This window comes from Mauremys mutica, chromosome 3 (assembly GCF_020497125.1).
Source record: "Mauremys mutica isolate MM-2020 ecotype Southern chromosome 3, ASM2049712v1, whole genome shotgun sequence".
Classification (NCBI taxonomy): domain Eukaryota; kingdom Metazoa; phylum Chordata; order Testudines; family Geoemydidae; genus Mauremys; species Mauremys mutica.
The window spans coordinates 57,120,116-57,133,997 of record NC_059074.1 but is presented as its reverse complement, the minus strand read 5'-3'; the positions used below and the strand labels follow the sequence as shown (position 1 = coordinate 57,133,997).

The 13,882-nt window shown below is 44.0% G+C and overlaps 2 protein-coding genes across 3 annotated transcripts in view; one reads left to right on the top strand and one right to left on the bottom strand.

Moving 5' to 3' along the window:
- SMAP1 (small ArfGAP 1) overlaps positions 1–13,882 on the bottom strand; it is a 231,098-nt gene that overhangs the window by 15,834 nt on the left and 201,382 nt on the right. For both annotated transcript variants that reach the window (XM_045011790.1, XM_045011791.1), the window contains one exon: positions 8,360–8,487. In XM_045011790.1, coding sequence (XP_044867725.1) covers positions 8,360–8,487 — 128 coding nt within the window. The remainder of the gene's footprint in view (positions 1–8,359; positions 8,488–13,882) is intronic.
- B3GAT2 (beta-1,3-glucuronyltransferase 2) overlaps positions 1–13,882 on the top strand; it is a 90,322-nt gene that overhangs the window by 60,327 nt on the left and 16,113 nt on the right. The gene's annotated exons all lie outside the window — the stretch shown is intronic.

The following is a 13,882-nucleotide window of genomic DNA, read 5'->3' as shown; positions in this document are numbered from 1 at the left end:
TGTCTGCTCCAAGAATAACACTGCGCCTTCAAAGGATAGGTCCTGCAGGGTTTGCTGCGCCTCTGGGGGAAGCCCAGACGCCTTCAGCCATGAGGTCCGCCTCATGGCTAATCCTGAGGAGAGGATGTGGGCGGCAAAGTACACGGAATCTAAAGATACCTGCAAAGAGGTCAGTGCCACCACCTTCCCTTTGTCAGCGATGACTGAGAACTCTGCTTTGGAGTCTGTTGGAATCAACGGGAGGCCCACAAGTTCAAGATATATCTACTGAGGATAGCTTGCTGGTTAGCTATCTTCAGCTGAAGGCCCCCAGTGGCAAAGACCTTCCTGCTGAAAAGGTCCTCAGATTTAGGGGCTGGTCCTTGCTGGTCATGTCTTTCCTTTTCATTAACTGCCAACATGACCAGAGAGCATGGCTTCAGGTGAAAAAACAGGTACTCATACCCTTAGAGGGGATGAAGTATTTGCGTTCCACACCCCTAGCAGTTGGTGGAATTGAGGCTGGGGTCTGCCACAGAGTCTTGATATTGCGCTGAATTGTTTTAATTAATGGCAGAGCTACTCATGATGGTCCCTCAAGTGCCAGAATATCTACCATGGGGTCCTTGGCCTCGACCATTTCTTCTGCTTGTAACCCCATGTTGCAGGCAATCCAACTCAGAAGGTTCTGATGTGCCCTGTGCTCAACTGGAGGAGGGCCCGAGGCTTTAGCCCCTGTCAAAGCCTCATCAGGGGATGAAGACAAGGATGCCAGAGGTGGGACCGGGTCCTCCTGGCCGGTGCCTGTCTCTGTAGCGGAAATGACTGTACCTTGAGCTTGTGGTTGGTCCTGTCTTGAGGTCACCTCTGCGGCAGCCTGGGATGGCAGCAACGGTTGGGTCAGAGTGGCCTCCGATCCCTGGGGTGTAGGCCTGTGCTTGCTTGGCTAGGGTGGACAGTGCTCTGAAGCCACTGAATGGGAGTCCCTTGAAAGGGAGCCCTTGGCCTGGTGGTAAGCCCAGGGGGTCCAAAAGGGCCATTGTGCCAGAGGCTGCCACTGTGGTTGCCATGCCAGTTGCGCTTCCCTTTGATGCCTTTCGGATCTGTGTCGACCATGACAGGAACAGTAGGAGTCCCCGTCAGAGTCCAAGAAAACAGATCTTGACCGTGATGACCACAGCAGCGTATACGCAGAAGATCAGTGCCAACCTGTTGAAGCGTGGGGACCGATGTTGAGTCACCCACACTGGGGACCGGTGCCGGGCATCCAGTGTCAGAGAATGGTGCCGGGCGTCCAGTGTTGCAACTGAGGTTGCAGATCCGGTGATGTAGATCAGTGCCGGTCCCCTCTCAGCACCGGAGATTGGTGTGGATCAGTGTTGTGCCAGAGAGGGGGAGCGTCGCCCTGCTGGTGCCAGAGCCCAAGAGGGAGCCCGGTGTCAGGAGCGGTGCCATGGCAACGGTTACCTGGAACGGTGCCGAAGGGAGCAGTACTGGGCAGGAGACGGTGATCGCCTCATCACAGTCAGCTTGCCTCTAGACAGTGCCAAACTTGTCAGTACCAGAGGCTTGCCTCTTAGCACCAGGGGCTGTGGAGCCATCATCTCAATTAAGTCTCTGGTAGCTCCAAAAGTGTCTGGGGTGGAAGGCAGCTCTAACTCCTCCATCTAGCACTGCCTTTCTGGGGAGTCGCTGCATGCCGGACTCAATGGTCCCTTCTGGGGCACCAAAGTCGATGGCGCTGACTCATGCTGCCTAGGCTCCAAGTGCTCCTTTCTGGGGTGTGCTGGTGCATCACCTGCTGGTCGTGCAGCTTTCGGTACTGGTGAGTGCCCCTGTTGGCTTTCCTATGCCTCATGTGGCACTGGGCCGTTGCCTCCACTTGCAGTGCCGAGGAGCACCAGTGCCAAGGGTGTCTCGTGCTAGAGTCCTTCCTTGGCACTGTCACGTACCGATGCCAGAGCAGTCCGTACGGATGCGCTCAGTGCTGGGTCCTGGTGGTCCGCAGCCAGCTGAGGGCAAAGAGCGGATTCCATAATCAGTTGCTTGAGGCGGAAATCTCACTCCTCCTTGTCCATGGGCAGAAAGCCCTGCAGATTTTGCACCTTTCTGACTGGTGCGCCTCCCCCAGACACCTTAGGTGAGAGTTGTGGGGCTCATTAATGGGCATAGGCTTGCTACAGGTTCCGCAGGGTCTAAAGCCTTGGGCTTGCGGCATACTCCAGAGCTCAAGGAGGGTTAAGGGATTGTGGAGAAACTCTGCCGGAAAATCTTACTATTTACACTATACAACTATCTATCTACTATACACTAAAGAAATACAACTAACAATAACTACAACTACACTAACTAGGAAAAAACGCTAAGGAAGACACTTGCAGAACAAGCGATTGCAGTTCCAATGACCATCATGGGCGGTAAGAAGGAACTGAAGGGGGATCAGGTCAGCAAGGTCATATATTGATCATAAAGGTGCCACTCCAGGGGGGTCCAGAGCCGACCCAATGGGAGCTGCTAGAGAAGAAACTCCCCGACAACCGTGCATGCGGCGCGCACACATCTGATTGGAATCAATGTGAACATGCACTCGAAGAAGAACATAGGCTACATTTTCAGAGGACAAGAGGTCTACTTTGTAGTGCCTTTAGAATGTGTGCCATAAGACCAAGGACTACCTTGCAGTTTTCTTTATATAACAGATTCAGCCTTTCTGACAAGAAGTCACTGTCCCTGGTTGAATGTGGGAGTGTTATTCACAGGCTGGATTACCCAACTTGATCATTTGTGGGCTTCTGTCCACCTTAATAAGATGGCCTCCTTGTAAAGTACCACTGGCTTCATTCCTACTTTATTCACAAGTTACTGATGTCAACGACGATTACTACGTGTGTGTTATGCATAGACCCAGGCCTGCTGACATGGGGGAAAAGCAACCCTGGATCAGCTCAAGCTAACCCCCCACCAGGGAAAGCAGTGGCGCCTCCAAGCAGCTCTCAGCTGTTCCTCTGCTCCTGCGTCTGCCTCTCCCTGCCTGCCACAGCTCACCGGTTCAGCTGCTCTGCAGGGAGGGGTCCTGGCTGTACCATGTGACCAAGCAATTTGGGGGGGGGGGCATGTGACCACACATGCCGTGTCCCCCCCATACATCACCTCTGTGCAGTTGTGTGTGGACGTGAAGGCAAGAGACCCTGATTGTCCCAAATCTCAAACAGTTCACTTTACTTTTTCACTCTTGGTCTGTCCATATTCTGTATGTCTCTTAGTTATTTAAATGAACTTCCCCATTAGAGTTTAGTGGTGTCAGTTGTTACTGTTGTTCTGTCTAGCTCATATCAGATGGCCTGTTTTGAACCTTCTGCAGGGAGTCCACCAATTCAGCAACTGGAACACAAGCGCCAGAATCTCCATCTTGCAGCTGACATCAAATAAACTGAAGGCTAAAATGGGATCAGGAATCCTTATAGTGCTTCATGTTGAAATGTGGTCTCTGGAGAATTTTCATACATAATACTAACATACACTGCAGATGCATTAAGAATCTTATGGCTTGCTTGGTGTGCAACTGACAGTTGCTGAATCAGGTCCACTATCATCAATTTGATTCCCATTGGAGGTGAAAACCTTATCTTTGTGTCCAGAGTTAATGGCAGGCCCTATGTGGCGATCAGATGACCATTTTCCACGTTCATCACAAATCTGGGCTCTTGCAGGAAGAGTAGAGTTATTTTCTGGTCCTGAATGGCTCTCTCTCTTGAGGAAGCTCTGACAAGTAAGTTTAGGAATTGGTGGAGACTTGAATTTCCTGCTCCTGAAAGCCATTACATGAACTTATCAGTACTTTGGTAAAGACCTTTAATCATGTCTATAGGCCAAAAGGGATGGCTCTGCCCTGGAAATGTTTCTTATGACAGTAGAAGCACAGGTACTCTGATGAGATGTCAGGAAGTGCAGGTATGCTTCCTTTAGGTAGAGTCCCTTATTGAGAAAGCTGCATATGGACATGATGGTTTCAGTTTAAATTCCAAGGACACTTGTTAAAAATGTTAGGTTCAGTATGGATTTCACATCTCTATTTTAATTTGAGATAAAGAATATTAAGCACATGCCACAGAATTTGTCTTCATGACATTCTTTCTATGGCTTTGATCTGCAACAGACAGAAGATTGCTTGCCCCAGGACTAATTTCTGGAATGATCACATATTTACTTCTGAGGTATTATGACAGTTCTATGGAGTATCTCCTCTCAGTGACCAATCTGACTTATTCTCTCCCAGCTATTGACAAATCTGGAGTTTTCCTCTGAGATGCACAGAGACCTCTCTAACTCCAGCATAGTATTAGGGAATACATGTTAATACTGTGCCTAACATATATAAGTGTTGGGATGTTATATAACTGAATGAATTATATTCTCCCAACAATTCTGTCTAACCATGTCAAGTATCTTGTATCATCTTGCATTAGCTGAAGTAAGTTTTGGTTTAAGTAGATAGGAAAACTATCAGGATCAAAACGTGTGATTGTTTTACTATATCAACAGATAGAGTTACTCTCACAGGCTAATACTGGAATGTTGAGAAGGACAAGATATATGAATGTTCTATCTAGGAGGAAGGAGATGCCTTCATGTCTTCTGGTACACATGCCTCATATGTTTGTTGAAAAAGAGATAAGTGGTACACCATGGTACCAGAAAAACAAGGTAGTTAAATCTAGTTTCAGATGACATACACAGTACATTTTACTCATAAAGAGGCAGTAAAAAATGGCTATTGGGGTATAACTTTGGGAGCACATCATCTGTGTGAGGTGAATGTAACACTGCACAAGATGGCTTTTCAGACACTGATATCATATTGAACCCTTTTCCTGAACTATATTGTTGGCTTATAGCAATAAACCTGGCTGATATTGGTTACTTGGTCACTTGAATATATTTCAAAGTAAATATTTCACATATAACAACAGCGTGGTTGAGGAACGGACTATACAATGTCTCAGCAATAGGCTCTACTAATACAGTATAGTCTATACTGAGCCTTCCTCCTCTGTCAAATCTGTTGCAGCACTCCCTCAGAGAGGTGTGGTTGCTTGGGTGGGTCAGAGGTGAGTGATGGCTGTGAAAGGGTTATCTGTTCTGAAAGGGTTGTCTGTAAACTCTGTGTATGAAAGCTACTTCTTGTCTTTATCAGCTGTTTCTACAAAAACTTTGTCCACAGCTTTCCTGCCCCAATATTTTGAATTGGTCAAGAAACACTGTTTAATTATACATCTCCCTTCCTCAAATGAAGACACAGATGCCCATAAACCCTATGTTAGCTATCATGGATCATTTTGATAAGTATTGGTGGGACAGACAAGCTTTGAGTCTCAGAGCTCTTCTCCAGGTCTGGGAAAGATACTCCGAGTATCACAGCTAAATGCAAGGTGGAACAGACTGTTTAGCATAAATAGTTAGAACATATTTTAAGGGGCCATTTGACTCCCATAAGCACCACTGCACTCATAGGACAAAAAAGGGATGTATGGTTTATTACAACAATCTGTAATATACTAACCCCCTTTTTTGTCCCATGATAGCGGAGATGTTAGAGGGCCACTCTAATGCTTTGAATACCTTTTCCAGACCTAAAGAAGAGCTCTGTGTGGCTTGAAAGCTTGTCCCTCTAACCAACAGAAGTTGTTCAATAAAAGATATTACCTCACCCACCTTATATCTTGGGATCGACACAACTACATCTGTCCCTTCCAGTTCTAGGAGATTGGTGTATCTCCGTTTATTACCTTTATTACCTAACTACTGTGATAGACTCAGGCCAGTTGGGTACAGCAGAATAGCTGAAGGCAGATATACTGGCCACTGGATTAACAGTTTTCTGTTCCCTGACTGACCAGAGCAGGGGCTGCTCCAGGTCCTGAGAACACCTGACTCTAATTAACCTGTAAAGAGTCGGGTGAGGCCGTTCAGTTAATCTGACCACCTGACTCTAATTAAGGCCCTGCTGATACTATAAAAAGGGCTCACTCCAGTCAGGCAGGGGAGCCAGGGAGCCAGAGGAGAGGAAGTGCGGTTGAAGGGCTGGTTACTGAAGACACCCTAAAACATCGTTAAAGGAGCCCTAAGGTAAGGGTGAAGAAGGGAGAAGCAGGAGAGCTGTGGGGAAGTGGCCCAGGGAAATGTAGCAACTCTGGCAGTGAAAGGTTGGCTGCCAACAACTGCTACCATTAGGGTCCCTGGGCTGGAACCCGGAGTAGAGGGCGGGCCCGGGTTCCCCCCAACCCACCACTACAGGAACAGCTCCTGGAAGGGGAAGTCAGGTCCCTATCAGGACAGGAGGCTGAACAGAGACTGTGGGAGTTCTCTCACCAACCTCCTTGCAGGCCTATGATGAAAAGGGCTCAGTAGACTGTATCCCTGGCCCTAGAGAGAGAAGGGCTACGTGGAGGGTCACAGTGAGCCACTGAGGCTAAGCATAAACCGCCTAGAAGCACAGGACCCACAGGAGCAAGGTCAGAGCTCTGCCACACTACGTAACATACATTTTAAGTGTAAGGAGTCCAATAACGTGGGCTGCTATGGAGGCAGAAAAAGATCTTTTATGCAGCACAAATATTCTTATTCTTTGGTTGAAAAAAGTCTTTTTAGCAGGCTAGAAAGGCTCTTGACTAGCATAATGAAGCAGTGGAAGCTTAAAGGACTAAGGCTGTTGCCTAAGTCATATTTCAAGGATGACTCCATCATTATTTGTGGGTTCTATGGATACAATTCTGTCCTTTGATAAGGCTGTAAAAATTACATAAAGTAGCAGAAGTCGACGTACTTAGACCAACTCCCTGCAGTGAACTGCAGTGAGTTGACTGCTGCTGCTCTCCCGTCGACTCCACCTGTGCCTCTCGCGGCGGTGGAGTACAGGAGTCGATGGGAGAGCGCTTGGGGATGAATTTATCGCGTCGAGACTATATGTGATAAATAGACCCCCGTTGGATCGATCGCTGCCTGCTGATCTGGCGGGTAGTGTAAACATACCCTGAGAAGGAACACAAAACCAGCCTAGGACTCCTAGAGAAGGAGAAACATATTGTATAGGTCGTTGAACAAGCAAGGGTCACAAAAAGCAATATTATATGTGGAGCTAGTAGCTACCCTCTATTTAGGCTGCCTGACACTCTCCCTTACGGTATTCTCACCACCTTTTCTTTGAGAAATATGAACACTTCCATTGTTTGCAGCAGGCCTCTGATATTCAGAAGGGAACCTCCTTTTCTTTGTTCCATTCCTCTGAGATTTAGCTGAGACATGCTAAAAATCACCATTTCCCTTCCCTCACTTCTTTTCCTCGGGAAAATTTTTGCAACATGTCAAAACTACTGAACATTTTAAAGAGCTGAGCCCATGCTGCTGTCAGAGCAGCAGCAGACACTGACCCCAGCATCCCATTCTCTGAAGGGCACCACGTGGGGCAGAAGCTCACTCATCTCCCAGGGGGGGCAGGGAGGAGAAATTAAGCTAGGCTCTCTCCGTAACTGCTATCCTACCCCCCACACAAACTCAACATATGGCCTTGGTATCCCATTGCCTCCACACAACCTGGGATTCCCACATGGGGGGACTCCTTATTTTGGGGCAGGAGAGGGGTGCAGTAGACAGTTGGGTCAGGCTTGGTTCCCTCCCAGATCCAGCAGTTCATCCCCACTCTGTGATAACAGCCTTCTCCTGCTGCCAGCTAATGTAATTAGCCCCCAAAGTCAAAGATCCATCAATTTAAAGAAATATTTTACAGAAAATTGTGCATATATAAAAAAAATCATAAAAAGTATGTTTCAAATTAATCTATAAAGCCACATTAAAAATCAAAACATCCCCAACCAGTAACAACAGACTACATTTAAATAGTAAGAAAAAACCCCATTAGAGTCGTATCCATTCTTTCCCTTCCAAAATCGGGAAAATAGTCAGCAGATTGGTGAATGATATTTCTTTTTACATCTATCTCAGCAGATGCTCTGTGATCACAAGTTGTTGACATCTGGTGACAGCTTAGTTGTCTACATGTCATCAGATGGTGTTCTTTGTCTAGTTCTTAGTGCAAGAAGTCCACATGACAAGAACTGGGACAACCCACAGCTTCCTGGGCAATCTCAGAGAGGCCAAAGATTGAATGGGCTTAGAGAAAAACTAATCTCTCTCACTGTGTATTGTTGATCTCTCTAGTTCTGGTTAAGATGTTGGTAAGGCAGTAAGGGAAAGCTTGCCCTGATGCTATATCTGTACCTATAAAAGCTAGATGATTTCAGTCTAAATGGTTGGTCTGGCATTTTTCAAAACGAAATTCAATAAAGAGGAAAACAACATGCAAATGCACCTTTCTGAAGTTTACCTGAGCAGGAGGTACAGAAGCTGCTGGCAAAGGATTAGAGATCATTGGGCCAAAAATATCCAAGTCATCGTTCAGTGTTGTTACGGTAGTGGTGCTTCCATTTGTAACAGGTGCTTCAGGAGGACCATCTTAAAAAGACAATGGATTCAAGTTTTAAAATAGAAACCTTTATTAAAACAAGAATTTAATAATTGTAAAATATGAATATATAAATCAAATAACTTAAATTGTCATTGGTTAAAAAGATACTCAGTGCTGGAAGCAAATCTCTGAAATACAATATCTCAGATCCACAAATTCTGAAAGGACTTTTCTAATTTTAAAAGTACATTATATCAATATAATTAAGAACTGAACATTTTAAATACAGTTTTAAGACTTCCACAATGGCATCTTAATCAGTTTAATGGAATACAGTTTTGCTAGCGTTTTCACAATTTTAGTCCAACACTCACCAGCACTATAGTATTATGAATGGGAATTTAATAGTTATCCTACATCTACCTCCCAAAAGTTTTGGGCTACTCAACACGAGAGCTATCAAATACATTAATTTGAACTACTCATTTGATAATGCTTGAAGTTACTTACAATGCCATATTTATTCAAAATATGGAATGCATTCTTCCCATGAAGAAAAAAAGATGATGTTAGGTATCGGTTTTTTTTTTTTAGAATGAGAGAGATTTATTTCTATAGAAGTAGCGGTATACATTGTACTTGACAGCCACAAAATAACATGGTTCATGACTTGTCCAGAATTTATAATCTGGAATTGCCCTGGAACTTATCAATATTTATATACATGCATAAATTTACTCATCTGAGTAAAGCTGTGCATACACAAATGTGTTTCTAGGATTAAGGTCCAAATTAGATAATCCTGGAAGATGATTGAAGTTGGAAGAAGGCATATAACAAAATCATGCGGCATAAACATTTACCCCCCCCCACACACATTTAATAACTGATTTTCTAATAACTGCTATATGGGTAGACATACGAGTGTGTAGGCTACATCTTACAGAAAACATGCCAACAAATCAATTGTTATTTTTACTTCTAGCAGGATTCAGGATTATGATGTTGTGAAACTATACCAAATTAAAGCATGGACATTATTGTTAATATGTGACTGTGGAGAAAGGCATGTTCCCAAAAGTAGACAAATACGTAAAAATATTATAAAATATGGTTGACATTTCTGGACCGCCTACAGATTGTTTTGCATCAAATTTTACATCATTATTTAGAAAAAATGGAAAGAATATGTGACAGCTGAATACACATTACACCATATATTAAGAAATTAACAACTTTCTTACACTGAACTTGGTAGGCAAATAATATGAAGTTGAATGGATGGGTTTCATGGAACTTTATGTGCTGGCTACATTTTATACAAAAAACTTAAGATGCAGATTCTATAAAGTATTTTGTGTAGAATAAGAAAGGAATCAGTCTAGGAGTATCCTTCGCTGAGAGCAGAAGCAAAGACTTCTCTGGTTATTGCACTGAAGGGCTAGAAACCTCATCAAAATGGTTTCTCCTGGCCAAAAGACTACATCATGTCAAACTGCAGATGTGGCTGTAGAGAATAAAACCATTAGACTAGAATAATAAAATTATAAAGGACAATAAATAGGGCCCTACCAATTTAATGGCCATGAAAAAGTGTCCTGGACCATGAAATAAGCCCTGTGAAATCCAATCTCCCTGTGCTACTGGGAGTGTCTCAGATGGGCTGGGGAGGAACAGGACTTGTCCTTTCTCTGCACAGCTTCTCGGGGGGAGATCAGACCCACCTCTGGGTACCTCCCCCTGTTGCAGGAAGCTCCGGGCTGGGCAGCAGTCCCAGAGGTTCCTTTAGCTGGAGGAGGCTTCTGGAGATGGGTTCAATTTCCCCTGTGCTGCTGGGAGCACCCCAGGCCGGGCTGGGGAGGGACAGGACTTCCTCTTTCCCTGCATGGCTGCTCTTGGATACCTCTCCCGGCTACAGATAGCTCCACACCCCCTCCTCATCACTCGCTTTCTGACCCCATTGCTTCACAGCCGCAGGGGGGTTGGAGGGGAGGGGAGAGAGAGCATTGTACAGGGAACTGTCCCCCTTCCAGATGCAATTATTAGCTTGTTTTGATAAAAATAAAAAGAACGGTAAAGAATTTAACAGGATTTTTTGATTGACACTTTACAGCAGCAAATCACAGTCAGGGCTCAACTTACTGATCGGTAGATATGAGCATCTGAGGCAGTTTTGTAAGGTAGGGATCTCAATTGGTAGCCTCAAACTTGAGAACCACTGCTTTAAGTTAACAAAAGCAAGTAAAAAAAAAAGTTCAAATGGTTTCGAATGTCATTAATTGAAGGTCAGCATGGAGCATCTAGCTGGGGTGCTCCCAGCACCATGGGGGTGATCAGACCACCTCCACCTCGTGGAACCAGGGAGCTCCGCGGCTGCTGCATTCAGAGCCCAGCTCTGAAGACAGCACAGACGTGAGGGTGGCAATCCCACAATCCCCCTACAACAGGTTTGTTGTAGGACCCAACAAAAGGACCCAACTCCTTTTTGGGTCAGGACCCCCACGATTACAACCCCTGAAATTTCAGATGTAAACATCTGAAAACATGAAATTGACCAATTTTCAAATCCTTTGGATGTGAAATTGACCAGAATGGACCATGAATTTGGTAGGGCCCTAATGATAAATAAGATTAACACTGTTCACGCTCAATTAAGTTTATTTTATTCCCTTATTTTATTTCAATATTGGCTCTGAATATATTTTCCCCTTAACCTGTTTCAGTTGCTGTGTCTATTGTACCCTTTTAAATTAGCCTAGTAATAGTGTTATTTTCTCTAAACAATAACTTTTCATCTACGTTTTCCCACTGCCCTGTGGAGACTATTTTAAAAGGGAAATATCAAATTATTAGTTATATGTTCTGTGGCAATGCCCAGGGATCCTGTTAAGATTATTGTAAGGGACCTTATACAAACGTACCATGCGATACATTCCTTGACTTTTAGAATTTACAGTCTAGTTTAAGAGAAGATGCAACAAACAATAAGAGAGAGGGTGAACAAGAGTAATGATATTAGATAGTAAAAAATGTTCACAAGTTCTTGATTGTAAACATTTACTTTAAAAAATGGCAAACAGAAAGCCCAATATTTAAGTCATACGTAAACAAATTTATTTGCCTATTTTACCATTAAGTCCTCTGAGTTTTAATAACGCAGTTTTAGCAATCTAATTTTCTTTTCACTGTTTATTTACATTATAAATTTTTCTCAACTTGGACTATAAAAATCATGCAAGTCAGTTTTCAGATTCTCAATGTGTAAATACATGGGCTGCAAACAATGCAGTTTATTTCATAATACTAGTCTCAGCAATGTTTAAAAAACAGGGAATGCCCCTTTAAATAACTACGGTTACATAATAGGAAGAGGTATCGTATGGCCATTTTTGAAGGACAACATTAAAGAGACATGACTATTGCACTGGAAAATTTAAAACAATTATTATAATGTAGACTAGGCACCAATTACTAATTGAGGCTGCAAATACTACTGAAATATAAACAAAATAATAATACCTATCAATCAATAGAAAACGCTCATTATAACAAGCATATGAAGTTTAACTTCCCCTGGAGTTGAGAATGGATTCGGGAAGAAAACTGGGAGTAGAATAAATTGATTCATATGGAACACAAACAACCGTGGGCAGAAACTTGAAATAAGGCCTGAGAGTAACCCAAGCTTTATGAAACAATGTATAAGGAACTGCCATGAAGGTTTGAATCTCCTCTACCCTCTGAGGCTGAAAATAGTACTGGGAAGAGGGATGCTGCTTTAAGGAAGCAGGTGGTCTCACTTGTTTCTTTCTTGGGGCTGGAATGTACAGGCCCAAATAATACAGAGTTGTCCGGAAGTCCTCAACAAATAAGGCAGGTTGTTTTAGAATTAAAAAAAGTTAATTACCCTCAAAGGGAAGGTTCTCCGTTGTAGTTTGGACCTCCCTGAGAATCTTTAAGGACTGAAGCTAGGAAGATTTTCTCATCACTACACATGTGGCTACAGTACAAACATCTGTATTGGACTTATCCAGCACAGTCTGAAGGGAAGTATCAGTTATCCCTCAGTCATGACCAGTTTTAGTTCCTCTCAATGTTCCTGTGGTACCTAGTTCACAAACTAAGACAGCTGGTCCTAATTCAGACAGTCATAGTTAGAGAAGAAGGCTTGGTAGTCAGCCACATATCTGGAGGCTGGCACACGAGCAGCCTTTGTATCCAAATAGGTAGAGATTCTTTGGGTCCTTCTCCATGGGTGTGTATTTGGCAGGCCCCTGCTGCTTTGAACTATCAGACAGCAGATACTACAGGAGCTCCTGGTACTGGGCTAGAATAGAAAGCATCCAAATCCCATGGAAGAGACTTGGTACTTCCTATTAGCTTGCTTAGATGTGGTCTATATCAATTCTGGCATGTGCCACAAGTCTTTTACAGGTTCCAACAACCTCTCATTTAGTGGCACAGTAAGTCTTCTAGGAAGGAAGGGTGTACGATATCTAGGGCTGTGTACAATTTCTCTCACACAACTTCTACAAGTATATCCAAAGTCTCTTGATAAGATCCTGGAATAACTTGAAGATGTCAACTGAGGAAGACATTCAGGGATTTACTGCCTCACTGAGGTACAAGGAAGACATTAAAATGGGGACAAATAGTTCTTCTCCTAGCAGGTGTTGCTCCTCCTCACTTTCTTCCCCATTCCGTTCTAAAATCATAGTCTGCACTGGTTGGGTTGGTCTGTACTGCCCTCTCTGGAGAGGAGGTTGTAATCCTTGAAAATGGGGAGAAAATGCAGACTTTCATGAATATGTTTGCATATCTCGGCTGTCCAGTAGAGCTACGGCTGATAGTAGATGGTACTAGGGTAGGGGACACAAAAGAGGATACTAGGAGAGATGCCCCTATGAGCCCCAGGTTGTTTCCTGAAGATGGATTCCTCCCTAGAATCCCGACCTGTGTGTAGGAGATGACTCCCTCCTGTGCCTTGAAGAGAATGAGGAAAAAGGAGTACACACTCCTCAAAAGATGGGACTATCCTATCAGGCCCTCCTGGGGAGAGGATTAGAGAACAAATACATGACAGATGTTAGTCATGTTGCTTAAGGTACAACTGGAAGGCTCTCAGATACTATGGTGATGGGTGAAGTAGAGAGAGAGACTAGAATAGAGTGCCTGGATCTGTTGTATCCTACCTAACTGGCAGAGGGATGAAGTCAGTACCAGACATATTTCCTTTGTTTGCTGCACTGCTGAGTCTGTAACTCATTGATTAGCTAACGCCATCTTCAACCTCTTGAGGAGAGTACCAGTTCCAATTAAATAATTCTGTATTTTATTTCCCCTGTGTATTACAACACTAGGTAGAGAAGCTTTGGGTACCAAGGAACACATTTCCAAGGTGACCGATACCAAAGTGCCAAGTACTGAGAAGGCTGGTATTAA